The 26,779-nt window shown below is 42.8% G+C and overlaps 1 protein-coding gene across 1 annotated transcript; it reads left to right on the top strand.

The window, feature by feature from the left end:
- Positions 1-313: 313 nt before the first annotated feature.
- Positions 314-26,224, top strand: XKR9 (XK related 9). Its single transcript, XM_061604192.1, has 3 exons — positions 314-573; positions 23,374-23,588; positions 25,599-26,224. Exons 1-3 carry the CDS (start codon positions 314-316, stop codon positions 26,222-26,224), a joined length of 1,101 nt encoding a protein of 366 aa, XP_061460176.1.
- Positions 26,225-26,779: the final 555 nt, after the last annotated feature.

The following is a 26,779-nucleotide window of genomic DNA, read 5'->3' on the forward strand; positions in this document are numbered from 1 at the left end:
GCTGATAAGAGATTTTTATGCTCTTCTGAATCACCTAGTTACATATTATTTATTCTTTTCAGAACCCATCAAGAAGAATTAACTTTACCAATGCCATTCAAAGGACATATGGAAACAACCCCAAATGATTTTTAGTAATGAAACAGAATTAATAATATACTCAGGCATGTTACTTTGGTTTGATTTGCCACTCCAGCAAAAATACACCAGTTTCCCTTCGAGTGATATAAACACACACAATTTCTTAGTATCCAATGCGCTAAGAAATGGCATGTTTTACTTCTGACCTGAGATGAAACGATCAATGAAGAAAATGAGATTTACTAAGCGAGAGTTTGCTATGATGGTTCTTGGAATTGTGGTTTACATAGCTGATGTTGGAGCAGATCTTTGGGTAGCAAAGAATTATTTCTGCGAGGGGCAGTATCTCTGGTGTATCTTGACATTGGCCACAGGACTTCTTTCATCAACAGTTGTCCAGTTTTTCAGTTACACTTGGTTTAAAGAAGACAATGCTGACAGCCTGAGATGGATTTTTCTATTACATTTGGTACCTGGTGGAATATTTACAAGGTAAGCATCACAATTTGAACATATGTCTACATTTGTTATGCAATGACTAGATGACCTTTCATGGGGATATGGATGATGGTGATTGGTTGAAATTTCAAATGGGCACAAGGGTAGAAGGGGTTGCTGGCTTCTGCTAGCTGAGTTACTTGATCCTAGAGAGAGGCAGGGCAGGAAGAAGGATGAGTAGAAGAAACAGAGATATAGGACAGGAGAAGGACGTGGTCTGAGAAGGCAACAGGCTGATGGAAGCAGCAGCCTTGTAAGGGAGTGTTCCAAAGGAATGAGAAGGTGAGAACAGTGTAAAACTGTGTAACAATTAATACAGTTAAAACAGCATTTAAAACAATTAGATCAGGAGGTTCAGATCAGGAGAATGCTTGTCTGAACTGGTCCATCTTCAAGAACCAGTGGAATGCCAGTACTGAAGGGGCTTCCCACCTTTCAGCAGGAATAGCATTCCACAATGCTAATGCTATCAGCAAAAACGCCTGCCTCTTAGTTACCACAAGGCGATTATCATGAGGCTGTGATCTATATTTTTTGTCCAGCAAAAATAATGTTAAGTAATGTAGAGATTTCCTTTTATTCATGTAAATTTCCAGAGGAGCAATGGGACACATTGATATTTAGCATTATTTCTTATCATATTGTATCTAGTCAAGGGAGTCAGTCACCACTAGCACAGTTTATGATCTAAGACAGAAGTGAAGATCCTGTGACCCTCAAATGTTGTTAGATTTCATCCCTGTCCATCAGCCATGTTGGCTGGGGCTGATGGAAGTCAGAGTCCAACAATATCTGGAGAGGGCCATGATCCTAACCCTTGAACTTGGAGCAAGCATGTTAAAAGCTGGGTAAGTAATCATGAAGGGGAAGGCTGCACCATAGATCAAGCTGGTGATCGAAGAATGAAAAACAAGGCGGAAGAACCTGGCTGGTAGAAAAACAGGATGAGATTTTTTGCAAGAAAATGTTAAGTTCTCTGAAGTGACTGTGCTACTTACTTGAACCTCTCTGGTGTAATTTTCTTTCTCCAAATGACACCCAAGTTTATATGGTTCATCAGACGTTCTCACACATGGAACTGCTTTACACAGTAAAAAGGAGGATTAGATTGATGTGGTGCTACAGCAGGAAAATGAGGGCTCTTCTGTATTTCATGATGGGACATGTTGGAAGGCTCCATAAACCTTACTTTTCTAAACGATGCATAAGCTAATAAAAGGAGCTTCCAGACAATGTGTTCATTGAACATTCATCCTGATTTGTTTATGGGTAGGTTAGATGACGTTGTGCCAAATCAAGTATTATCCCACCCACACATTCCAGTGCATTTCCCCAACATTTTCCTTATTGCAAAAGTCCAATCTTTGGGGGAAGTAGTTTTGTTGTGTGATACCTCCCAATTGTGCAAACTGAATTTGCCAGTATGTGACTGAATCCCACTCGAAAATAGCGACAGCCTGGAAGCTACCATAATTCTCATTGCTATTTGCAAATTAATTTGTTCATGAGTATTTATTTTAATTGGCTGAAGGTTTCTGACTTTATGAAGGTGACAACAAGCTTGAGAATATCGTAACGGTAAACAGACTTAATCCAAAGGCCCTCATTTATGTTTTTATATTTCATTTATGTTTTAAGTGCATGCCATGATTTTGGGTTAACAGTGCTAGAGAGCAAGGCTCTGATTTCTTTAACAGAATTTCATCCACAATCTGCTATGAGTGGAATCTTGCCCTTCTGTATGGTTCAAATTTACTTCATTGGGGATGACACACAGCTCTTGACTGAAATGTACTATATAATAGATTCAACTATAATAATGCACATAGGTTGTAACCCACATGTTATTGCACGTAGACGATGCTTGTCAAATGTGCATCTGTCTCACTTGAATACCCTACAAGGTGAAATGTACCACAGATTGTAAAGGAGTCCATGGAGCGATTTTTAAGGATAAAGGTGTAGGCACATTTCTAGACTTAGTGACCACTAGGAAGCACCTATTGTCATTCTCATTACCTAAATCAGTGCCAGTTTTCTTTTAGTGTAGGAAGAGTTTCAGTTTTTTTAGTCGGGAGGTTGATTTTAAATCCATGACAAAATATGTCTATTTTGCTTTGTGAAACCTGGACTTCTTATACAACTGCTGAGAGGAAAATGAACTGAAAAACAGAAAAGATTGCTATGGCAGGGACGTATATTGCTTGTGGCAAGCCAAATGAAAGGTAGAGCAAAAGGATGAGCTGCTTAGATTAGTAATATAAAAGAGGGATCAAAAATGTATTGGAAAATTGATTGAGTTATTTAGAATAACTAGAATAAAAGTTATTTAGAATAATAAGAAGTTATTTAGAATAACCCTCCTGAAGAACAAATTGAATATGAGTATTTTAATACTGAGTATTTGAGAGCATTGGAATACTGAGTTTGCGTATACTGAGTATATTGAAAGCTCATTGAAAGCACAATATTTTCTCCTGAGAATCATGGGAACCGTAGTTTGTTAAAGATACTGGGGAGTCTAGCTCTGTGAGGGAGACACTACAGTTCCCAGGATTCATTGGAGAAAATGTGCTTGTAATGGGTTTTTAATGGGTGTTGTGTACGATATATGTTTGGGACTACAATCCAAAGTATACCTAGGCTACATTCACATTGTACATTTATTCCACTATTATTCCACTTTAAGCAGTCATGGCTTCCCCCAAAGAAACCTGGGAAGTGTAGTTTGCGAAGGGTGCTGAGAGTCATTAGGAGACCCCAATTTCCTTCACAGAGCTACAATTTCTAGAGTTCTCTAGAAAGAGGGACTAACTATTAAACCACTCTGGGAATTCCTTCCTTCCCAAACATGTAATTAAAATATTTCTTGGTCATTTTAAGAAGACAAATGCCATACATTTTCTATCTTTTTCATTATGATTTCTATCAAAATGAGCACAGTTTGTACAAGCAGTGAGCAACTGGCTGCTTAATAATTACTATGGAAACTGAATGTGTAATATCAAACATGTGAATAAATTAATTGGCAAACTGCAGATTCCTAATATGGTGTATGTAAGGGAGAATGACACTATACTGTCACTTGTGGTGCAGGCAGAGTTCTGGATCGTGCAGGCTAGGCATTTGTGCAGTGTTTTTCCTTCAAACAATATTATGTCTTTCAAATCTTCAAAATAATGTGCCACTTGTCGAATGATTGAAGATATGAGCCTTGTGGACTTTATCAACATTTTGGGGCTTAGCACTAGGCACAGCTGTTTGGAAATCTCTACTTATTTTGGGGGGTTTCCTGTTTAATGGGGAAGAAGGGCCACAACCACAGTGCACTGAAGCAATGGAATGATCCGATCTCATAACACTAAAACTTGTGGACATTCAATGAAGCTGAATCTTGGAAGGTTCAGGACAGACAAAAGAAAGTACTTTTTCATGCGACACATAGTTAAACTATGGAATTCACTCCCACATGCTGAGCCCAGGTCCTCTCATGAGGAGCGGGGAGGGGGAAGGCATGAGTTTCAGGTGCCACAGCAGTTAGAAAGCATGGACGTTCCAGTTGTTGTTGAGGCTAGTCCCGACCTTGAGGAGGAGAGCGAGCTTGCCGCCCCATCAGTTCCCACGGAGAGCCCTGCCCTCTGAGGAGACAGCCCTCAGCCTCCAAGCACACCCCTGGGACCGTTAAGGGATGCTCCTGAGAAAGCAGTAACTCCTCCTTCAACACGCAGGGTCCTAGAGACGCCCAACGCTTTCCTGCCTGCTGCTTCCCAGCCTGCCGATAAGGAACCTCTTCTGTCGGATGAGGCTTTGGATCTTCGCCCCCTTCACCGCACACACGATGTCTGCAGAAGCGGACGGGGCAGAGGGCATGTGTGCGCAGGAGTGAGAGGTTACGCTCAAAGACCTTCCCTATTTAAGTCTACCGCATTCAGAATTGGGCACTGAATCAACTCCTTCCACACATTGCAGAGCATGTCTAGAGTGTAGTTAGGGAATTGTAGTGAGTTAGCATAGGGTTTCCTATGAAGCGCGCTGCCTTTGATGTATCGATTACTGTAATAAAACAAGAATTGATTGCACCCTCATCTCAGCCTCGTGAATCCCGCTCTGAACAGGACAGTTTGATTCAGCCACACTCCCACCTCGTGCCTGTTCCCATGGCGGATGACATGGATGCGAACGGAGCTGTCAGAGGAATCCCAGTCACCGTGGAAACCTTGTATGCTGATCTCCAGAATCTCCGAGCGGTTACACAAGTCCTGCAAACCAAGAACCAGACCCTTCAAACAGCCACTCAAGCCTTGCAAGTGGACAATCAGAATCTTCGAGCACTGATTGCCCAGATCCAAGCCGCACCGCCCGGAGCGGTGGTGACCCCCATCAAGTCTCCGGTGGGGCTCCCTGCATGTTATGGGGGCCAAAGTGACCAGTTCGCTACATTCTTAGCCCAGTGTGAGTTGTGCATCCATGTGAGACACGCAGAGTTCCTGACCGATGACACAAAGGTAGCGTTCATCATTAGCCTTCTGGAAGGAGAGGTGGCCAAATGGGCTACCCCGTACTTGATTCGCAATGACCCGGTACTGCGACAGTTTGATGCCTTCAAGAACGTGATGTCTGAGATGTTTCGTGATCCGCAGTGGAAGGAAACAGTGGCCCGCCAACTGGGAACCCTAAGGCAGGGAAGAGGCTCAGTGGGGGCGTACACTAACACCTTTTGCGTCTTGTCCCAAGAAACGGATTACAATGATCCCGCTTTGATGTACTTTTACAGAAATGGACTTAATTCAGAAGTCTTGGATGAGCTGGTGCACTCTACGCCCCCCGACACGCTGAGAGGTTTGATCCAACTGAGTTTGCAAATAGACAGCTGCCTGGAGGGGAGAAAGCTGGAACGAAGGATGGAACCCTTGCGCGCTCAGGCACCTGTCCTTCTTCCCCGTGTGCACTCTGCACCCAGCGTGGGAGCCCCGACTCCTTTGAGGGAAGAGCCCATGCAGATTGGGGGAGCCAGGCCGTGCCTGTCAGAAGAGGAGAAGGAGAAATGATGGAGAGAAGGACTGTGTCTGTACTGCGGGAAAGCCGTACACCTGGCCCGGAATTGTGGGGCCAAGGCTGGAAAAACCCAGCCACCAGAAAACTATACATCCCAGCTCTTGTGAAGGCCGAAGAGTTGGAAGGTAGTGCCAATGCCAGGCCTCCACAATGTTCTCTCCCGTCTCAAGGCGCTCTACTGCTACCTATCTGGTTCACCTTGCCCTCAGGGCAAGGCTTCCAGGCCCAAGCTATGATTGACAGTGGGGCCTCCTCTTGTTTCACAGACATTGACTTTTTGTGAAAACATGCTGTCCCAACCAGAGAGCTGAACCAACTGTTGGCCATGGAAACCATCGATGGAAGACCCTTAAAATCAGGCGGGGTGACAAGGGCGACAGAGATCTTGAAGGTGGAAATCCTGGGGCATTGGGAGGAAATGTCATTCTACCTGGTGTCCTTACTGCATTTCCCGCAGAGCTTGGAAAAGTTACTTTTTTGAACTACGACTCCCATCAGCCCAATCCAGTGGCCATGCTGGCTGGGGCTGATGGGAGTTGTAGTTCAAAAAAGTAACTTTTCCAAGCTCTGATTTCCTGGTAGTACTGGGAATGCCCTGGTTGGTCCAGCACAACCACACCATCTTTTGGGACGAAGCTGTGGTGGTTTTTACCTCCACCTACTGTCATCAACATTGCCAGCCCTCTGGGGAACCGGAAATAGTGGCAGGAGTACTTCCCTCTGAGGAAATAACCTTACCTGCTAAATATGGAGAATTCCGAGATGTATTCGACAAAAAGGAAGCAGATCAGTTGCCTCCCCACCGCCCGTATGACTGCGCCATCAATTTAATGCCTGGGGCGCACATCCCCGCCGGTAGGATATACTCGCTGTCGGAGCCAGAGTTGGCAGCCTTGCGAGAATTTCTGGACTCCAATCTGAAAAGAGGCTTCATTCGTCCGTCGCAGTCCCCCACTGGTGCACCATTGTTGTTTGTCAAGAAGAAGGGGGGAGAGCTACGTCCGTGTAATGATTATAGAGCCCTCAATCAAATCACGATCCCCAGTAGCTACCCCTTACCCCTCATCAGGGAGATGTTGGAGCGGTGCGCTCTGCCAAGATTTACACGAAATTAGACTTGAGGGGGGCTTACAACCTGGTGCGCATAAGAGAGGGGTGTGATGATCCTGTATTAGTGTAAATAGGGTAAGTGCTGTTTGTTTAGAAGATACATGGTAAGTAGAATGAAAGAGGAAGGGGGAGTGAATGGGCAGTAGAATGCTGGATGATTGGCTGAATGTTTAAAATGGCTGACAGTATAAAAGGAAGAATGTCAGGTAAATCTGGTTGGATGTGGTGTGGACGTGTGTGGACGTTGGTGGACTTGAGAGGGTTGTTTTGGTGGGTTTTGAGAGGAGAGGGTGGAGTTCGGATTAATACTAAGACCAGTACCTCAGGAATAGATGTAACCATATGCTTAAGTGCCTTTTAAAGAAATCTTGTTATCTCTGTTATATAATAAAATACTTATTTGGTTTACCAAAGGCCTGATCCTTGGCTGGGGTTTCACAGACCAGAAGGGAGGGTGGGGTAAAATACCAAGGCTGAAGGATAACAAATGGTGGCAGCGGGGAAGGGTAGAATAACACCACAAGCAGTCTGAGTAAATCAAAGGGATTGGGACAGCTTAAGCACACAGTCACAGAGGTAACCTAATTGAGGGAGACTCAGGCAGAGTCTCTGGGACTACTGGTTATAGGACGTGACTGGTGGTGCTGCCTAGCAGGGGGATCTGTTGAGATCTGTGCTAGAGCGGGGAGAGAAACCATATAAAAGGACAGTCCGGACTGGTGGAGTCCCTGGTGGTGCCTAGAGACAGGCAGTAACCACGAGCAGGTAGGAACCTGACAGGGAGAGCCAGGGAAGGGCGTCACAAGGGGGATGAGTGGAAGACTGCCTTTAAGACCCACTATGGACAGTTTGAATACCTAGTGATGCCCTATGGCTTGTCGGGGGTGCCTGGAGTCTTCCTGAATTTCATGAATGACATCTTCAGGGACTTTGTGGACCATTTTATGGTGGTGTATCTGGATGATATCCTGATATACTCGAACTCCCAGGAAGAACACGAAGCCCAGGTGCGCGCGGTGTTGCAGAAGCTAAGAGCACCACCTTTACACCAAGTTGGAGAAATGTGGGTTTGATCTAACCACCATAGACTTTTTGGGGTATTGCATTTCTCCAAGAGGAGTAGAAATGGACCCTGCGAAGGTCCATTGCGTGCTCTCTTGGCAGCTTCCCAGGACGAAGAAATATTTGCAGAGTTTCCTAGAATTCGCCAACTATTATCACCGCTTCATAGCTCATTATTCCAAGCAGACTACCCCGCTCACAGATTGCTTAAAGGGCACAGGACCATTCCGTCAGACAGAAGCCACTCAGGAAGCCTTCGAACGGCTGAAGCAAAAGTTTGCCTCAGAACCCATTCTACAGCATGTGGAACCCACTCTCCCTTTTGTGGTAGAGACGGATGCATCAGACTTCGCAATCGGAGGAGTCCTTTTGCTGGGCAACTGATAGGCCCATTATCTTATCTGGCCACTCTATTTGCTTAACAAAGGAGAGACTCATCTGACCAGCAGAGTGAGTTTCTGTCCCCAAGGCATATGATTCCAAATCAGAGGTTGGAAGGGGACCCACAGGAACCATCCATTCCAACCCCCATGCTCATAACACCATTTTCTCAGGAGAGAGAGAAAAAATTGCTTTCTCTGGAACAGAAAGAAAAAAAGGAGCATTTTCTTTCTTTCTAGGGAAGCAGTTTGTATTCAAAACACTTCCCTCAGCACTGAAGAGGGGAAAAGCTGATTGGTGCTGAGAGCGCATCTTCAGAAGAGGCTGTTGTAACCAACAATCAGCTGATTGAAAGTTATAGCATGCTCCTTTGAACTTTGACAGATGTCTATCACCTGACATCATTATGATGTCATCTATGATATGTGTCTTCAGGACCCACCATATTCCTGTGACAGTGATATGCTTTAACTGTTTTTAATCCTGAATGTTAAATCGTTGCAACCCACTCTGGGACTTCCTGGTAAAGGGTCAGTGATACATTTGATGATAATAATAGTAATAATGTCAGGTGACTGACAGGTGGGTGGTCCTGCCTACCTGTCAAAGTTGGTCCATGTGAGATGGAAAGGATAAGGGTATGGCCTGCTAGCCAGATCCAGTTCCCCACCCCTGCTGTAATTGCTCTCTACAGAGCTGTAATTGCCCCACAGCACCCCCTTTCTCCATTAATAGAATTGAAGACTGCAGTCTATACACCTGGGATAGTCAATGTGGTGCCCTCCAGATGTTGTTGGACTACAGCTCCCATCACCCCTGACCATTGGTCATGCTAGCCAGAGATGATGAGAGTTGTTACTAGGGATGGGTGAGAAATCTGATTCAGTTCTCATTTCAAGTTGAATTTGTCAAATGTGCACTTTCCAAAACAATATAACCAAAATACAGCCATCCCTTGAAATTTGCACTTATTCAAATTTTGTGATGCAGTTCACCAACCAATGTTTACAAAAAGGCATATGATAGGGGAAAGTGTGCTTAAAAATGGATATATGAGTGAAAACAGCATACAAAAATGCATTAGATGGTGAGAAATTGCTTGCAAAAATGTGTATGTTACAGTAATACCTCCGTTAATAAAGCACATGCATTCCTAGACTTTACTTCTTTAACAGAAACTTTGGTACCAGAAGTAGGAATAACATGGAAATAATAGGGATACATTCCTACACCACAAAAAAGAAGAGCAGTTCAACATATTTCAGCAAACTTTTTATTCAAAACTAACAACATACATGTGTGAAATGAAACAACCAGGTCAGGTAAGCTTGCATCCAGACCACTTGAAGGCTTTGTCCAAAATGCATCCAGGGATGCCTGCCTTGCTTTTTTTCTTTTATTGTGTAGCATCTTGCTATAGCAATGTAAAGCTTTGTGCACAGTTCTATCTGTACACTCAAGCAGGCAGGCAAGGGGCAGCCACTACCCTGTGCTTGGTCTCTCTCTCTTCTCTCCCTCTCTCTCTCTCTGTGCCATCCTCCCCTACACTGGAGCAGATGCGTTTGCAGTAAACAGTGCTTCCAGGGCACCCGAAGCACTGTTTACTGCTGAGGCGCCTGTGCCACCTGGCAAGGAATGCCATTCCAGCCACACGTAGGAGAGCTGTCTGCAGCAGCCACAATCCAGTAGACAAGGAACCACATTCTGACTATGTCAGAGTGTGTGCCCCCCCCATGCCTCCCCCCAAAAAGACTTTGTTAAAAGGAGCTTCTTTCCTGGAGGATTTGTTAACTGAGGTATTACTGTCGTCAAAACTGTCTAGAAAAATGTGTTTATTAGGTGGAATTTGCACTAAAATGATGGAGAATTTTCATGAGGATTTGTTTTTTTAAATTGCAAATTGCTGCAGGAATGTGGAGGACTGAATTTAAGACTGAAAAAAATAGAATCTGAGACAACCGAAACTGACAGATCTTTCCATCCCTAATTGTAATCCAACATCATGATATGGACAGCATCACATTGGCTATCCCTGCCATACACACTTATGGGAGTAAGCCTCATTAAACTCAATAGGACTTCTGAATTTACAGGCTTTGGATTACAAAACCACCTTTTCATGGCTAAATTGAAAGAGTTTGCAGAGCCTGGCTGGAACTCTCAATCCTGAGAACAGATCAGCATTGCTCTCAGGAATGGGGAACCTCTAGTGCTTCAGATGTTGTAGTCCAGAAACTGGTGGATTCAGTTCCCATAATCCCTGACCATTGACCATCATGGCTGAGGCTGATGAAAGTTGGAGTTCAACAAGGTTCCTGAGCCCTGAAGTACAGGAAGTAGCAGAGAAAGTCACATGATGAAGAGAAAGGAGGTACAGCTGGGTGCAAAACAAAATGATCCTGGGAAGACAGAGGAATGGGCCCACTGCACTAATGAATTGATTAAATCTGAGGTTCCCAAACTATGGTCTGTGGACCACCAGTGGTCCATGAGCTTCATCAGGTGATAAGAACATAAGAAGAGCCTGCTGGATCAGGCCAGTGGCCCATCTAGTCCAGCATCCTGTTCTCACAGTGGCCAACCAGGTGCCTGGGGGAAGCCCACAAGCAGGACCCGAGTGCAAGAACACTCTCCCCTCCTGAGGCTTCCGGCAACTGGTTTTCAGAAGCATGCTGCCTCTGACTAGGGTGGCAGAGCACAGCCATCATGGCTAGTAGCCATTGATAGCCCTGTCCTCCATGAATTTGTCTAATCTTCTTTTAAAGCCATCCAAGCTGGTGGCCATTACTGCATCTTGTGGGAGCAAATGCCATAGTTTAACTATGCGCTGAGTAAAGAAGTACTTCCTTTTGTCTGTCCTGAATCTTCCAACATTCAGCTTCTTTGAATGTCCATGAGTTCTATTAGTATGAGAGAGGGAGAAAAACTTTTCTCTATCCACTTTCTCAATGCCATGCATAATTTTATACACTTCTATCATGTCTCCTCTGACCCACCTTTTCTCTAAACTAAAAAGCCCCAAATGCTGCAACCTTTCCTCGTAAGGGAGTCGCTCCATCCCCCTGATCATTCTGGTTGCCCTCATCTGAACCTTTTCCAACTCTATAATATCCTTTTTGAGATGAGGCGACCAGAACTGTACACAGTATTCCAAATGCGACCGCACCATAGATTTATACAACGGCATTATGATATCGGCTGTTTTATTTTCAATACCTTTCCTAATTATCGCTAGCATGGAATTTGCCTTTTTCACAGCTGCCGCACACTGGGTCGACTTTTTCATCATGCTGTTCACTACAACTCCGAGGTCTCTCTCCTGGTCAGTCACCGCCAGTTCAGACCCCATGAGCGTATATGTGAAATTAAGATTTTTTGCTCCAATATGCATAATTTTACACTTTTTGTTTTAACAACCCTGAACAATTTAGTATCGTCAGCAAACTTGGCCACTTGACTGCTCACTCCTAATTCTAGGTCATTAATGAACAAGTTGAAAAGTACAGGTCCCAATACCGATCCTTGAGGGACTCCACTTTCTACAGCCCTCCATTGGGAGAACTGTCCATTTATTCCTACTCTCTGCTTTCTGCTTCTTAACCAATTCCTTATCCACAAGAGGACCTCTCCTCTTATTCCATGACTGCTAAGCTTCCTCAGAAGTCTTTGGTGAAGTACCTTGTCAAAAGCTTTTTGAAAGTCTAAGTACACTATGTCCACTGGATCACCTCTATCTATATGCTTGTTGACACTCTCAAAGAATTCTAATAGGTTACTGAGACAGGACTTTCCCTTGCAGAAGCCATGCTGGCTCTGCTTCAGCAAGGCTTGTTCTATGTGCTTAGTTAATCTAGCTTTAATAATACTTTCTACCAGTTTTCCAGGGACAGAAGTTAAGCTAACTGGCCTGAAATTTCCGGGATCCCCTCTGGATCCCTTTTGGAAGATTGGTGTTACATTTGCCACTTTCCAGTCCTCAGGCATGGAGGAGGACCTGAGGAACAAGTTACGTATTTTAGTTAGCAGATCAGCAATTTCACATTTGAGTTCTTTGAAAACTCTTGGGTGGATGCTATTGGGTGGATGGCCATTTACATGTATGTTTAATTTAATAGCCTTTAATAGAATTGTGGAATAGCCTCCCCGAATAAATACGCCTGGCGCCGACGCTTCTATCTTTTCGGCGCCAGGTTAAGACCTGGCTATGCTCCCAGGCATTTTAATGCGTTTAATGTTACAATTTTAAATCTCTTTGTTTCAGTTTATTTATTGTGATATTTTGTATTTCTGTACTTTTAATCTTTTGTACACCGCCCAGAGAGCTATTCACTATGGGCGGTTTAAAAATGAAATAAAATAAATAAATAAATAAATAGCACTATGGTCACTGCTCCCAATCGGTTCAACAACACTTACATCTCGCACCAGGTCCCGGTCCCCACTGAGGATTAAGTCCAGGGTTGCCGTCCCTCTGGTCGGTTCCATGACCAACTGGTCTAGGGCATAGTCATTTAGAATATCTAGAAATGTTGCTTCTTTGTCATGACTGGAACACATATGCAGCCAGTCTATGTCCGGGTAGTTGAAGTCACCCATTACTACCACATTTCCTAGTTTGGATGCTTCCTCAATTTCATATCTCATCTCAAGGTCTCCCTGAGCATTTTGATGAGGGGGACTATAGATCGTTCCCAGTATTAAATCCCTTCTGGGGCATGGTATCACCACCCACAACGATTCTGTGGAGGAGTCCGCCTCTTTGGGGGTTTCGAGCTTGCTGGATTCAATGCCTTCTTTCACGTATAGAGCGACTCCGCCACCAATACGTCCTTCCCTGTCCTTCCGATATAGTTTATATCCAGGGATAACTGTATCCCACTGTTTTTCTTCATTCCACCAGGTCTCTGTTATGCTCACTATATCAATGCTCTTCTCTAAGACCAAGCACTCCAGTTCTCCCATCTTGGTTCGGAGGCTCCTAGCATTAGCGTACAGGCACTTGTAAGCAGTGTCTCTCTTCAAGTGTCTTTGGCACTTGTGGTTTGGCCTGTGGTAATTTTGCCCTTCTGAATTGATATCCTGTGCCCCTGCTCTCACAATGCCTACTTCTAGGCCTACCCCTTTTAAAATGTCATTTTCTTTGGTCTTTATCCCAGGGGGGAGGTTTATTCTGAACCGGACCTTCCTCAGCTCCTGTCGGGTTTCCCCCCTAAGTCAGTTTAAAAGCTGCTCTGCCACCTTTTTAATTTTAAGTGCCAGCAGTCTGGTTCCAGTCTGGTTCAAGTGGAGCCCGTCCCTTTTGTACAGGCCCAGCTTGTCCCAAAATGTTCCCCAGTGCCTAACAAATCCAAACCCTTCCACCCGACACCATTGTCTCATCCACGCATTGAGACTGCAAAGCTGGGCCTGTCTGACTGGTCCTGTGCGTGGAACCGGTAGCATTTCAGAGAAAGCCATCTTGGAGGTCCTGGCTTTCAGCATCCTACCTAGCAACCTAAATTTTGCTTCCAGGACCTCACGGCTGCATTTCCCCATGTCGTTGGTGCCAATGTGCACCACGACCACTGACTCCTCCCCAGCACTGTCTACCAAACTATCTAAACGACGGGTGATATCCGCAACCTTCGCACCAGGCAGGCAAATCACCTTGCAGTCTGCACACCCATCACACACCCCACTGTCTATGTTCCTAATGATCGAATCACCCACTACAAGAATCCCTCCATCCCCCGGAGATATATCCTCGGCACGATAGCTGCTCATCCCCCAAGGAATGGGTCCCTTCTAAGGGATCATTTTCCTCTCCCTCAGCTGGATGCTCTCCTTCCCTGAGACCGTTCTCCATGATAGCAGAAGAGCTGTCATCCCTGGAGTGGGACACAGCTATAACGTCTGCAGTGTGTCTGTAAAAATATAATTAAAAAATCATACTGCGTCTAGCACTGCACATTACAATTCCTACAATAGGCAGACAAACCATTAAATGGCCTGACAATACCATCAGCCATTTTCAAGTGTTCCATGGGAAAAAAAGGTTGGGAATCATTGTATTAAAGCATTCAAAGCAAAATAATATATACTAAAATATGAAGTATTTATTATTATTATTTTGCTTTTTAAATATTTCCCCCATCTAAACCAAATAAATATTGGTCAAACTTTTAAAAAAAATTAATGTATTTAAATTGGCATGAATACAAGGCCCAAGGCCCGGTTATATTTATATTGTTATGGGTTTGGGGTTGAGATAGATGATTTGTATGAGTCCCCTACAGCCTCTGATTTGGAACCCTGCACCTGGAGGTGAGAAATCTGCTCTGCTGGCCAGATCTCCCTTTGTTAGTCTAATAGAGTGGCCAGGTGAGTTAATGGGCCTATCAAGTGTCCATTAACTGGCAAATGAGTCAGGGAGATCTTATTGTTATTGAAACCCTTCAGAAGAGCCCCCCCCCTTCCTGAGGCCAAGGAGAGTTTGGAGTAGAGTGAGTCTGAGGAAAGGCTGGGGACTGGAGGCAGGCAGAAAGACTGGCTCTCTGCACCATGACTCTGGGGTGCCTCCTATAAGGGAAATTCAAGATCTATTGGATTGCTGATGCCTTGAACCCCTCCATACTACGCTCAGGTTGGAATGTGTGTAAATAAATAAACCATATTTCATAAAGACACCACAGATTCCGCTGACCTTCTTTCCAAGGAGACCAAACCCTGGGCAAGTGCAGGGATCCCTGGAAATCTCTCACCACTCGGAGGTTGGGGTGGCATGCAACACTATGTCTGTCAAGAAGCAGAAGCTAAATGCAACCCAACAATTTATCCCTAGGTAAATGCCAAGTGATATCCAGTAAGTGCTTTACTTTGTGATAATCCTTTCCAGAGGTCCAAAGGTCACTTCATACCTTATCAAGCTTCTCAGCTGTGAACTTGGGAGCTTTTACATAATGATGTAGGTTTGTCCCAACACACAACTTGGTCAACCACAGGCTTAGGTGGATGAGCGTGTGTGTGAGTAACAGAATGATTTACTCAAATAGGTTTTCTGGAAAATGCTGGACTACACAGGTGCCTCGATCTGGGATACAGATGTGTTCTTGATTGTTTTATAAGCTAAGAATGCTGTAGGGGCTTTCCCATTCAGAAAGAGAAATATGTGTCAGTACAACACAAGAAAACAGCTCTATCTAGACATTTTGTTTCTTGTTTTTAAATATTAAATTCAAAGCCGTGTTTCTGTCTGCACTGCAAGTTTCTGTTTGCACTGCAAGCATTCTCAAGGGAACAGAGATCAGGTCTTTGAATTTTTAGTTTGTTATTCCACAGCTGCTAATGTTTCTCTCAGGACAGCAATAAAAGTTCTGTGAAAAGAGTATTCATCCTTGTTTGGAGAGCAACAAGTAACTTCCTTGGAGAAAAATGACATCATCATCAGATGTGTTATAAAACCTGCTCAAGGGATAGGCCCAGCCATTTGGCCACCCCAAGAAGTTCTGTCACCCAGTTCAACAGCTGTACCCACGTTTTTAGCTGTGTCTCAGAGAGACTATACACGAGCAATTCCATACCATACTCTTCCTTCTGTGCATTAAATCCAATGGCTGAACCTTGTACTGGATGCTGTAGAAGGCTCCTTTTCAAGGCTAATTGCAATAGAGAGGGGCAATTTTTAGGGGTGCCAGTTGGGGAGGGAAGAGTTAAGCAGAAAAAAGTGATTCTGAAGAGTAACCTAGAGCTTGGCCTTCGGTTTGTTAACAGTGCCTAGCACTAGTTTGACAGTCATAGAACAAGATCTAACAGGGAAAAGAGCTATAATGAAACATTTGGTAGTTACTGGATTATACAGCCACGAGAGTGGCTGTATACTATTGTCAGCATGGATTTTTTCAGTCTGCAATGTTAAATCGAAAATAACCCCATGCCATTCTGATGCTTCCCATAAGCTCATTTCAAAACAAAACCTTACAAAACTTATAGTCCTGAACTCAGAAACGCTTGCTTAACAACCCTCTCAATTTTCATGGCAATAAACAAAACAGTCAAAAAGAATAGAGAGTTCAAAGTCTAAAGAGAGAGAAAAAAAAACCAGACCACGTTTGGACTTTTTTCTCTGAGAGTTCTCATAATCTGTTGAAATTCATTAAAAATGATCCATGTTCACAGAATACCTGTAATCCTATTATTGACCTCGCCCCATACTCTGACCTGCATCTTCTGCAATTTAAATTTTTTTTAAATGCCTGCCTGATTTTTTATTAATTTAATAAAGTTTGCATTGAACGGAATGATAATGTCAGGCATGCTCAGTAAGAACCAACTGTCAGTGTTCTAAAAGCCAGACTCATAGCTGCTTGGCTTGGCTAATCAGGGGGCCACACCCACACCAGACCTTCCCACAAAGAATTCTGGGAAGTGTAGTTTGTGAAGGGTGCTGAAAGGAGACTCCTATTCCCCTGACAGAGCTCCAGTGGCCAGAGTGGTTTAACAGTCAGCTGCTCTAACTGAAGCTCTGTTAAGTGGAACAGGGCATCTTGTAGCAACTCTCAGCATCCTTCACCCTACATTTCCCAGGGTTCTTTGGCAGAAGCCATGACAATCTAAAGGGAAATAAAGGTCTCGTATGGATGTGGCCAGGGACAGCTTTGGTTTAAATTTGGGTGGGAGGCTACATGTGCCTGCTGTAGAATAAAAAAGTGGAGGAAACCCTGAAAAAGAATGCTACTGTTCACAATGTTTTCCTGTTGGAAAGGAAAGGGACTTCCCCTCTGCCCATTGCCCACCCATCCTATCTCCTCCCCTCCCCCTCTTCTCCCCCTTTCTGTCCTCCTCCTTCCCACCCTGCCCCTCCCCCAGGTCAGTTTCATCTATTCTAAGCTAAGCATGATTGCACAGGAGTAAATCCCACTAAACTCAATAAGCATGCAAATGATCAAATCTGCTGTCCCCTCCTCCTTCCTCCTATCCCTTCCCTCTTGCCCCTTCCCTCCCCCTTCCCCTTCCAATCCCCTCCTTCCCCCCTCCTCCTTTCCCTCCCCTCCACCCTCCCCCTCCTCTTCCCCATGGTCAGTTTTACCTAGCCTAGGACTACAACCTGGGAGACCAGGGTTCAAATCCCCACACAGCCAAGAAGCTCACAGGGTGACCTTGGGCCAGTCACTGCCTCTCAGCCTCAGAGGAAGGCAATGGTAAACCACTTCTGAATATCACTTACCATGAAAACCCTAACCTACCCTCCCCTCCTCCTCCCTCCCATCACCTCCATTTTGCCCCTTCCCTCCCCCTTCCTTCATCCCTTCCCCTTCCAATCCCCTCCTTCCCTCTCCGCCTCCTTCTGCTCCCCTCTCCTCTCCTTTCTCTTTCCCTCTACTCTCTCCTCCCCCATGGTCAGTTTTACCTATCCTAGCCATGACTGCATGGGAGTAAATCCCACTGAACTCAATAAGCATGCAAATTATCAGACCTGCCTTTCCCCTCCTTCCCCTCTCCTCACCCTTCTTCCTCCCTTCCCCACTTCCTTCTTCCTCCTCCCCTGCCCACTCCCTCCCTCCCTCCCCATGGTCAGTTTCACCTATCCTAAGTATGATTGCAGGGGAGTAAATCCCACTGAACTCAATAAACATGCAAATGATGAATCCATTCTCAGCAAACCTGCACAGGATCCCATTTCTTACCTCCCGGATTAAAAAGCAGAGAAATTCACTAATAGGCAAAAAAGCTTGCAGTTTAAGAATGTACCTAAGGCCAACAGATATTTCTATCAAACTTTAAAAAGCAGGGAAATTGGGCAGCTATAGTGAATGCACCAGGGTAGCAGGAGACCTGACCTCTTCTCTGGGATATTGTACTGCCCTACAAATTTGTCAAAATGCAAACACAATTTGGGTTGGTCTTTCACAGTTCAATCCACTTGCTGTGTAGCTTGGAAGAATTTGGTAACGTGCCTCTGAGCATATGGTGAGTGGTGGCAACACCTGCAATCAGCCCAAACAATAGAAACAAGACATGTGCTGTGCTGATCTTGTTTTAGCAGGGAGGAAGCAACAATATTAAAACACTTGATATAGTTCAGATAGTCACTTTAAATACATTTGATTTACTTGGCAATTTTTGTGAAGTTTCCTATAATAAAGCATTTTCCTTTGCTACTTTTTCTGTGAATATGTGAAGTACAGCAGCACTTTGGAACACTAAAAAAAAGCTCCAAAAAGAGTTGTGGAATAATGGTACTGACTGTTCTGCAGAATAGTTTCCAATGTACATGAGGAGTATCTCAGTTTGCACAAGTTAAAACAATGGGAGGTAAAATATATTCTAGCAAAATTCTAGGTGTGCTCTATGTTTTTAATTGACCATGCCCACCTTTCCTTAAATGGAGTAGTTTAAGCATAGCAGGCTGAACACATGCATCTTGGGCAAGTTTGTTTTTTCCAACAGCTAGAGTAATTGTTTAAGTAACAACATATTGTAATCAGTCTGATTTTACATCAAACTGCAGTTTTAGATTCAACTATTAATGCGCCCAAAATAGAGCATAACCTCCAGTTTGAAACACAAAAGGCTGTCTTCACTATCATATGACATTGACCAATAAAAAGGCTTTGAAATTAATAAAAATAAATTTGACACAGATTTCTAGGATGAATAATGAGAGAAATATAATTGTTTAGGTTAGAATCTCTGTAGATTCTCCATCTTTGGAGATGGCAGGTGTTGCCACCACTCACTATATGCTCAGAGGCACATGTCACCATGTGAATTATCATAAGCTTCCATAACACAAATATGCCCTGTTGCTTTGCGTGACTGTATACATGAACCATTCTTGAAGGTGAAAATATTATCGTTCTAAATTGTCCCTTTTCAAATCCTGTCTATAATTTACTATGGATTCTAGAGCTGGCTGCCCATCAGGCTTTTGAGATGATACATTTGATGATTGATGATTTATATTTGGCATTTTATATTTGACCGTCTTTTTAATGAAATTATATTAAGAATATTATATATTTGATATTATTTGAGTGTTCTGTATGGAAATGTTGCAGGATCATATCTAATGAACTACTAGATTCTACTCATACAATTGAATACTGACATTTGTTTTATTTTTATTTTCCACATCTACATTCTTACAAAGACTGTAGCAGGCAAGTCTCATTTTGGAAGAGATATTCTGCCTGGGCAGTTATACAGGAGGAAATGCCTCTTTTCAGATGGTAGCTGTTATGAGACATATATATATATGCGCCATCTAAAATAAAAGAAAGCCAGCTTTTAAAAAAATCATTTCATTTTATTATTTTAATCATAGACATATTTATGCAGATTCAATCAATTGATTAAAATTAATTTAATTGAACAAAATTTATTTAAAATTGATATTCATTGTGTTGCAGCAGCAGGCATTTCTGAACACATTTAATTTGGACTTGATTTGCCACCCTGGGCTCCTGCTGGGAGGAAGGTAAAGGTAAAGGTGTCCCCGCACTTGTAGTGCGAGTGGGTGACGTCTTGCGACGTTTACTAGGCAGACCGTATATATGGGGTGGGATTGCCAGTTCCTTCCCCGGCATTTCTTTACCCCCCAGCATATGCGGGGTACTCATTTTACCGACCACGGATGGATGGAAGGCTGAGTGGACCTCGACCCCTTTTGCCAGAGATTTGACTTCCTCCTTCTGTTGGAATCGAACTCCGGCCGTGAGCAGAGCTTTGGCTGCGTTACTGCCGCTTACCACTCTGCGCCACGGAGGATCTTGCTGGGAGGAAGGGTGGGATATAAATAAATAAATAAATAATTTTAAAATTCTAAGGAATTTAAAAATAGTTTATTTATATGCTGCATTTTTCACAAATATAATTGTGCTCAAAGCGGTTCACAAAAAATAAGCAGTCTATAGTTCACTAACAGCACAATAACTATAATATACAGTTTAAAATCACTATAACATAATACTGACAATGCAACAATTAAGAGTTTGATTGAAATATACCAAAAAACTCAGGTGAGCGTAAAACTTCCCAATAGGTCAGTTAACAGTATCTAATACTTTCACATCCCAAAATAGCCCCCAATGGTATTAGTAATGGTCTTAGTATCTAACAACCCCAACACACACACTTTTCAACCTAGATTCAAAAGTGCAGAAAGCCCTCTTACAGTTCTTTCTGCAGCTTCCTTATGAAGGCTTTTCGGGGGGTGGAGGGTGGGGGAAGGCACTCTCTGATGACATCTCTTATGACAAACACAAGGTCTCTTTTCAATATGTAAAAATGTGAACAGTAAGGTCCTATTGAAGATCCAGTGCAATTGTCATGTATTTGGAAGAATTCAGGCACTCTGTGCCTAGAACTTCTACCTTGGGTTAATCATCAATTTATTTATCAGAATAATGAAGCCATTCTGATGCTCCCCAAGTCTACTTTAAGGAAGAAAAGTTATTTTCAGTGTTCCACTAAAGCACTGTGAGGTGAGCCAGAGATATGGAGGCCACCATCATTGGTTCGTTGTTTCATGGAAAGATATTTATGTGTAAAACTATCCAAGAATAATGGTAGAAGGCATCTGTAGGGCACATTGGAGCTTGCCACAAAACTGCCAGCATGTGAACCTCAAAACATTATTCTGAGGTTCCCAGAAGGGAATCTATACTTCTTGGGATGTGTTCTTGTAAGCAGAGCTTTTATAAACAACAAATTGAAGAGGAGCGAGCAAGTGCCCTGTCAACTTTGAGATAGCAGAATAATGAGATTGATTTTTTTTAAAAAATAAAAAACCCTTTAAGAGGAGCTTTCTTTTTTCTTTTGTCTGTGTGCAGTTGCTTCTTTGTGAAACATTTCTGATGCACAGAATGAGCAAATGGGCCTCTGTATATTTTCAAAAACATGTCTCATGCTCAAATGTAGCTCAGTGAAGACACCTCAGTTTTGAAGACAAAGGTCCAAATCAAAAACTTAGGAATTAGGTTAACATAATTTTGCTGAAACTTGGTTTGGCAAGGGCTGAACATCTTTTCTTCATTGATATACCAGCTCCTTGCCAGAGAACGTATGACATGATTTGGTAGTGGGAATAAAATCTGCATCTCCCAAGAGAAAATAGAGACAATTTGAGCAGCAAAAGCTCTTCATGAGGCAATGAATTAATCTGTCATGAAATGCTTAGTATATTATTCTGTCTAGTTTTTATTTGATAGGAAATTACTTCATAGCCTTAAGGACACATTATTTAGAGTGAGGCTGGGTGGTGGTGGAATATAATGCTGTAGAAAACATTAGCATGCATTAGTCCCTTATTTGCCACTATCTACTAATGAAATGTATGTCATCACAAGAAATGTGTATGTCCTAAGAATTACGAGACTGTACACGTCTGTATACATTCAGAAATAGGTCTCATTGAGTTCAATGGTGCTATCAGGCAAGGTATAGGATTGCAGGCTTATGCCACTTGGGGTTTTCACTATAAAGACAGCATAGGAATCAAGGCATATTTTCAAACATGTGTATTAGGTTTTCAGTGCTGGCTGTAACAGATGGAACTCTGCATGTATATACAGAAACTTTTGGTTCTGCCACTGCCAGCTATTGGAGGGCCTCCCTTGTGCAGAAGGAGTTATATTACTGGATTGTGGCAGTACTATATACAAAAAGGGAAGCACAGGTGCAATGTGCTGTTACCAGCAGGACTGCAGAAGCAGAGACTGAACCTAAGATTTTCTGATGTCAGCTTTTTAAAAAAAAAGTTATTTTAATGTTATTGCAAACTACTGTGGATTTTTTTTAAAAAATGAAAGGCTGGTTATAATGTTAACTAACTAAATAAATGGCTTGATTCCACGGGGGAGGCACAGCTTTACATGGAAATTTGAATGCTACCAAATCCTCAGCTAGTTGATTATCCTATATAAATTGATATGCTGATACAGGAACAAAAGTTGCCATCAGTGGAGAAAGGCTTTGCATGTGTGTCATAGTCTCCAGTATTTGTCACAGGGATGCACTATTTTTACTATTTTATTTTAAGTTGCCAAAAAGATTCTAATTTCCCTTAAATATTTCATAATTTCTCTGATAATTTTGTATTTCATTCAGCCTTTCCCAACCTTTGAGTTTTATTATTATTATTTTATTTATTAAACTTTTATACCGCCCGACTAGCAATAGCTCTCTGGGCGGTGAACACATGAAATACAATAAAATACACAATATAATACAGTAGGAACATATAAAATAAGAACAATCTAAAAACAGTACAACAGATATGAAAATCAGATTAACTTAAATTAAAATGCTTTGGAAAAGAGGAAGGTTTTAACCTGGCGCCAAAGTGAAAACAATGTCGGCGCCAGGCGCACCTCCTCAGGGAGACTGTTCCACAGTTCGGGGGCCACCACTGAGAAGGCCCTAGATCTTGTCACCATCCTCCAGGCTTCTCTATGAGTCGGAACCCGGAGGAGGGCCTTCGTTGGTGGACTACAACTCCCATCAGCCCCAGCCAGCATGGGCAAGAATTATGGGAACTGTAATCTAGCAACATCTGGGGACCCAAAGGTTGGGAAAGGCTGATTTAGATGAAACATAGGCTGTGACCACACTAGTTGCCTACAGTAAAGTGTGTCCATTGGCCACACCTGGAGGGAGAATGGGTTGATCTGCCGCTGAGTTGAGAAATCTCGTTGAAGCGAATAAAAAACCCGCATTCGAGCTAATCCCACCAGGTTTTACAGTGAAAAGCAGCGGGCCCCTGTTTTGAGAAGAGAGGAGGAGACATACTGGAACCAGCAGAACAGTGAGTGTGTCTCTACCCATAATTTCAGTCTGCCCCTGCCAGCAATTGCGTTTCATTTAGATGCTTCTTAAGTGCCTGAGCATCTCTCACTGGATGGGAAGGGAAGGGAAGACAAGCAGATGTGCATGTGACATTAACTTCCACTTTCATTCTCCCACTGTACAATTCAAAGGGGAAAAGAAGGTTAGCTGGGGGAGGGTGTATGTTGAGCAGAAAAATGGCTGGAAGAAAAAAATAAGCATTCCTCTCTCCCACTAGTCCTCCACCCAAACACACTGCTTTCCATGGCTACTTTTCATCCCCTCCCCCCAAACACCATGAGATTGTTACACACATCAGTTGTGTAATGCTTAGGTTGGCCTTAAATCTAACAAAATGGGAAATTGTGTGTTTTTCTTTTGTAGGTATTGGTTTGCACTGAAATGTTGCTACCAGGCTACATGTAAAAAAGAAAATATATTGATTGATGGCCCCACCAGCGTCATTCATAAGACAGCCATTGATGCAATGACTGATATAAGTATGCTCCGACTATTTAAGGCGTTTCTGGAAAGCACACCCCAGCTTATTCTTCAGATTTACATCCTGATGACATCTGACAATTCTGCCTTCAGTCAGTGTAAGTCTGCATGTGGTGATGAAGCCTTTCACAATGATTGGCTGATATGATGACACAGAATGTTCATGAATATCTCAATTTGTCTAGAAAAGAAAGTTACCAGTATATATGAAATCCACATTCTGTGTCTGAAGACAAAGATGTCAGTTTGGCTGTGAGTAGATTTGTAGAGCAGGCTGAGGGCTGTAAGAATGTTCCTGCAGGTTGAGAAGCTACGGGGATGAAGCCGAAAGACAAAGTGATAATGGAATAATATAGGCTAGGCATTGGCAATGAATTGAGAAAAAGGAACATGACAATGTAGAGAAGGGGGCTTGAAGAAAAGGGCAGAAAAGACACAGAAATGAGGCAAGGTGTTAATAAGAGAGATGTGATATATAAAATGTGAAAGGGCTTGGGTGGAGGAGGGAGGGGGAAGAGAGAGAGAGAGACAGAGGTGCAAGGTGATAGTCGCTAAAGAAAGTAAGACAGTAAGCAATGGACTAAGAAGCGGAGAACTGAGGAAGCAATGAGTGATATAGAGATAAACATGAAGAAACATGGAGACATGGATTTGAAGAAACACCAAACATGCAGTTGAGTAAATGGGCAACAAAATGGCAAATGCACATGGGCACAAACATTCTAACTTGCCATGTACACTGATGAGGTCTGAACTGGTGGTGACTGACCAGGAAAGAGACAGATAGCTCAATGAAAATGTCAACATAGGCTATGTATATATGTGCAGTTATGCTGGCTTCACCTGCTTTTTAAAAAAATCTGGGTGCACGCTCTTTTCTTCTCCAAAAGCTCAGAATTTTGTGTTTTGATGCATTTTCCCTCTAATCCAACTTTAACTTCAAAAATATTTTATCAATCAGCATGTTGTGACTCTGAGGTATGTAAAAATGGGAACCTTTTACTGTGAGTGGTCCTAAATCTCTGATATGAGCGGGGGTGTGTGTGTATTCCCACTTCATACCTATGGCTTGGGATCATTTCATTTCCAGTGCCCTAATTCTACTCACCTCCACAGCCAAGAAAAAAATGGCAGGGCAGCCACTTAGCAACCCCGCTGCATGACATTCTTAATATTACAAGGTTGGCTAGAATGGGCTGCTCACAGTTAAAAATAAACACAGGAATTGTTGGCTCCTGTGAAGTAGCCTGATGACCAGGGCTGGCCCTGGCATAAATAGTGCTCTGAGCGAGGAGTGCCTTTGGTGCCGCACCCCCTGTGGTCAGCTTTAAAGGGCCACCTGATATGATTTATTGGATCTGGTGCAGGTTGATGTTGGGGCCCTGCTGCTGCCCCCTATAAAGATCCATGCATGTGTGTGCAAAGCTGGGGGCCACATGCAAGAATTATTGCATGCACATTATTGCAAAATGTGAGGCCCTATGCCATGGCTTACTTGGCTTGTTCTTAAATCCAGCACTGCTCCTCAGCTACTTCCTCCCTCAGCACTGTAGGCCCCCTGTTGGAGTGATGTAACTAGTCTTAAAGATACAGTATCACCATATCCCAGGGTCTCCCAGGCTGTAGCTTCTTCTTTAGTCTTCTTCCCTTGCTGCTTTTTTGTAAATTTTGTTTTTGAAAATTACTGTTGTCCCAAAATATAGAGCTGTGGTAACCACATGACCAAGGCTAGCAGCTGCCTTGTAGGCCAACCAGTTTTGCAGCACAAGTGAGGTATATATAAGTATCTTGACTTGGGTATTTATGAAAATGTCTTAAAAAATTGTCTGGGGCTCAGAACAGAAAACACAAAGCACAGCAACAGAGCTAGTTGCAGAAAGATGCAGGTAGTACAAAGAGGTTCCTTCAGCCTCCTGAAGCAGTGGGTTCTTCATGTAGTGAGCAGGAGTGCTCGACAAGGACAGTGAAGACAATCCAGTTTCCAATAATGTAGAAGATGGTGAGAGCTCTGCCTCCCATGAGAGTTCTGCTGAAAGAGTAAACGAGAAGGAACCCCAACCTACTACATCTATCTCATAGAGCTAATAACTTTGTTTCCTTTTATTTAGATGTTTCTATTGCTATGTCTTTCACCAGCATTTCCTGTACAACTGTGGACTATCAGATAGCTCTACGAAAATCCCTGCCTGATAAAAATAAATTCTCTGTAATACTATCCAAAATAATGTATCTGTTGTATAAACTGTTCACTTTGATTTCTTGGATACTCAGCATCACACTGGTCACAATACTGAGCACCAAAAGTTCTATCATTTTACTTGGGTTTCTTTGGTTTGGGGGCATGTGTTGGGTGCTGAAGCAACACACAGCATTTTGTAGATCTAAAGCAGCAGAAATTATCTACAGGATTATTGTGGGAATCATTCTTATTTTTACCTTTTTTAATATCAAGGGACAAAAGACAAAAATCCCCCTGTCTGTTTATTATGCTGCTCGGGTATTTATAACCTTAGCTATACTGGGTGCTTGTGTGTTCTGGAAGTCATTGTTTAATGGGAAAGTAGTTTTATCATCTGTAATCACTGCAGTTATCACCCTAGTACTGGGTATTATTTTTCTTTTTGTTTATTATCAGTTTTTTCATCCTAGAATTTATTACACACAAGATGTAGTTGATGGACCAGGAGGTGAAAGAAAAGAAACCTGTAGAATGATGGGATTCCTGATGCAATAAATCTCATGACACTTACCTGTTGTCGTTGCTGCTGCTGCTTAAATTTCATTTCTATCTTTTTAATAAAAATTCATTTGATTCTCATTTACTATTCATACAGCTGTATTTATACAATCTGAAAATAGAAAAAAACATGCATATTCAGTAGCAAATTTATTTATTTATTTATTTATTTTATTTCATTTATATACCGCCCTAAGCCTGACGGCTCTCTGGGCGGTGTACACAAAAGATAAAAACAGCACAATATATAACTACAATAAACACAATAAAGTCAAAAACCAAAAACAAACAAATAACAACAAAAAGCAAACAGCATCATAATACAACATAAAAAGTACAGTTAAAATACACTTTAAAAACAGATTAAAATACACTTTAAAATGCCTGGGAGAATAAAAAGGTTTTCACCTGACGCCGAAAGGATAGCAGCGTCAGCGCCAGACGCACCTCATCAGGGAGACTGTTCCACAATTCGGGGGCCACCACCGAAAAGGCCCTAGATCTAGTCACCACCCTCCGAGCTTCTCGATGAGATGGCACTCGGAGGAGGGC

The sequence above is a fragment of the Rhineura floridana genome, chromosome 1, assembly GCF_030035675.1.
Source record: "Rhineura floridana isolate rRhiFlo1 chromosome 1, rRhiFlo1.hap2, whole genome shotgun sequence".
Lineage (NCBI taxonomy): Eukaryota > Metazoa > Chordata > Lepidosauria > Squamata > Rhineuridae > Rhineura > Rhineura floridana.

Excerpts from the sequence above, each read along its gene's own strand:
- XKR9 (XM_061604192.1), top strand. The coding sequence starts at position 314 with ATGAGATTTACTAAGCGAGAGTTTGCTATGATGGTTCTTGGAATTGTG. Across the intron at positions 574-23,373 it reads CCTGGTGGAATATTTACAAG|GTATTGGTTTGCACTGAAAT; the intron begins GTAAGCATCACA and ends TTTCTTTTGTAG. Across the intron at positions 23,589-25,598 it reads CAATTCTGCCTTCAGTCAGT|ATGTTTCTATTGCTATGTCT; the intron begins GTAAGTCTGCAT and ends CCTTTTATTTAG.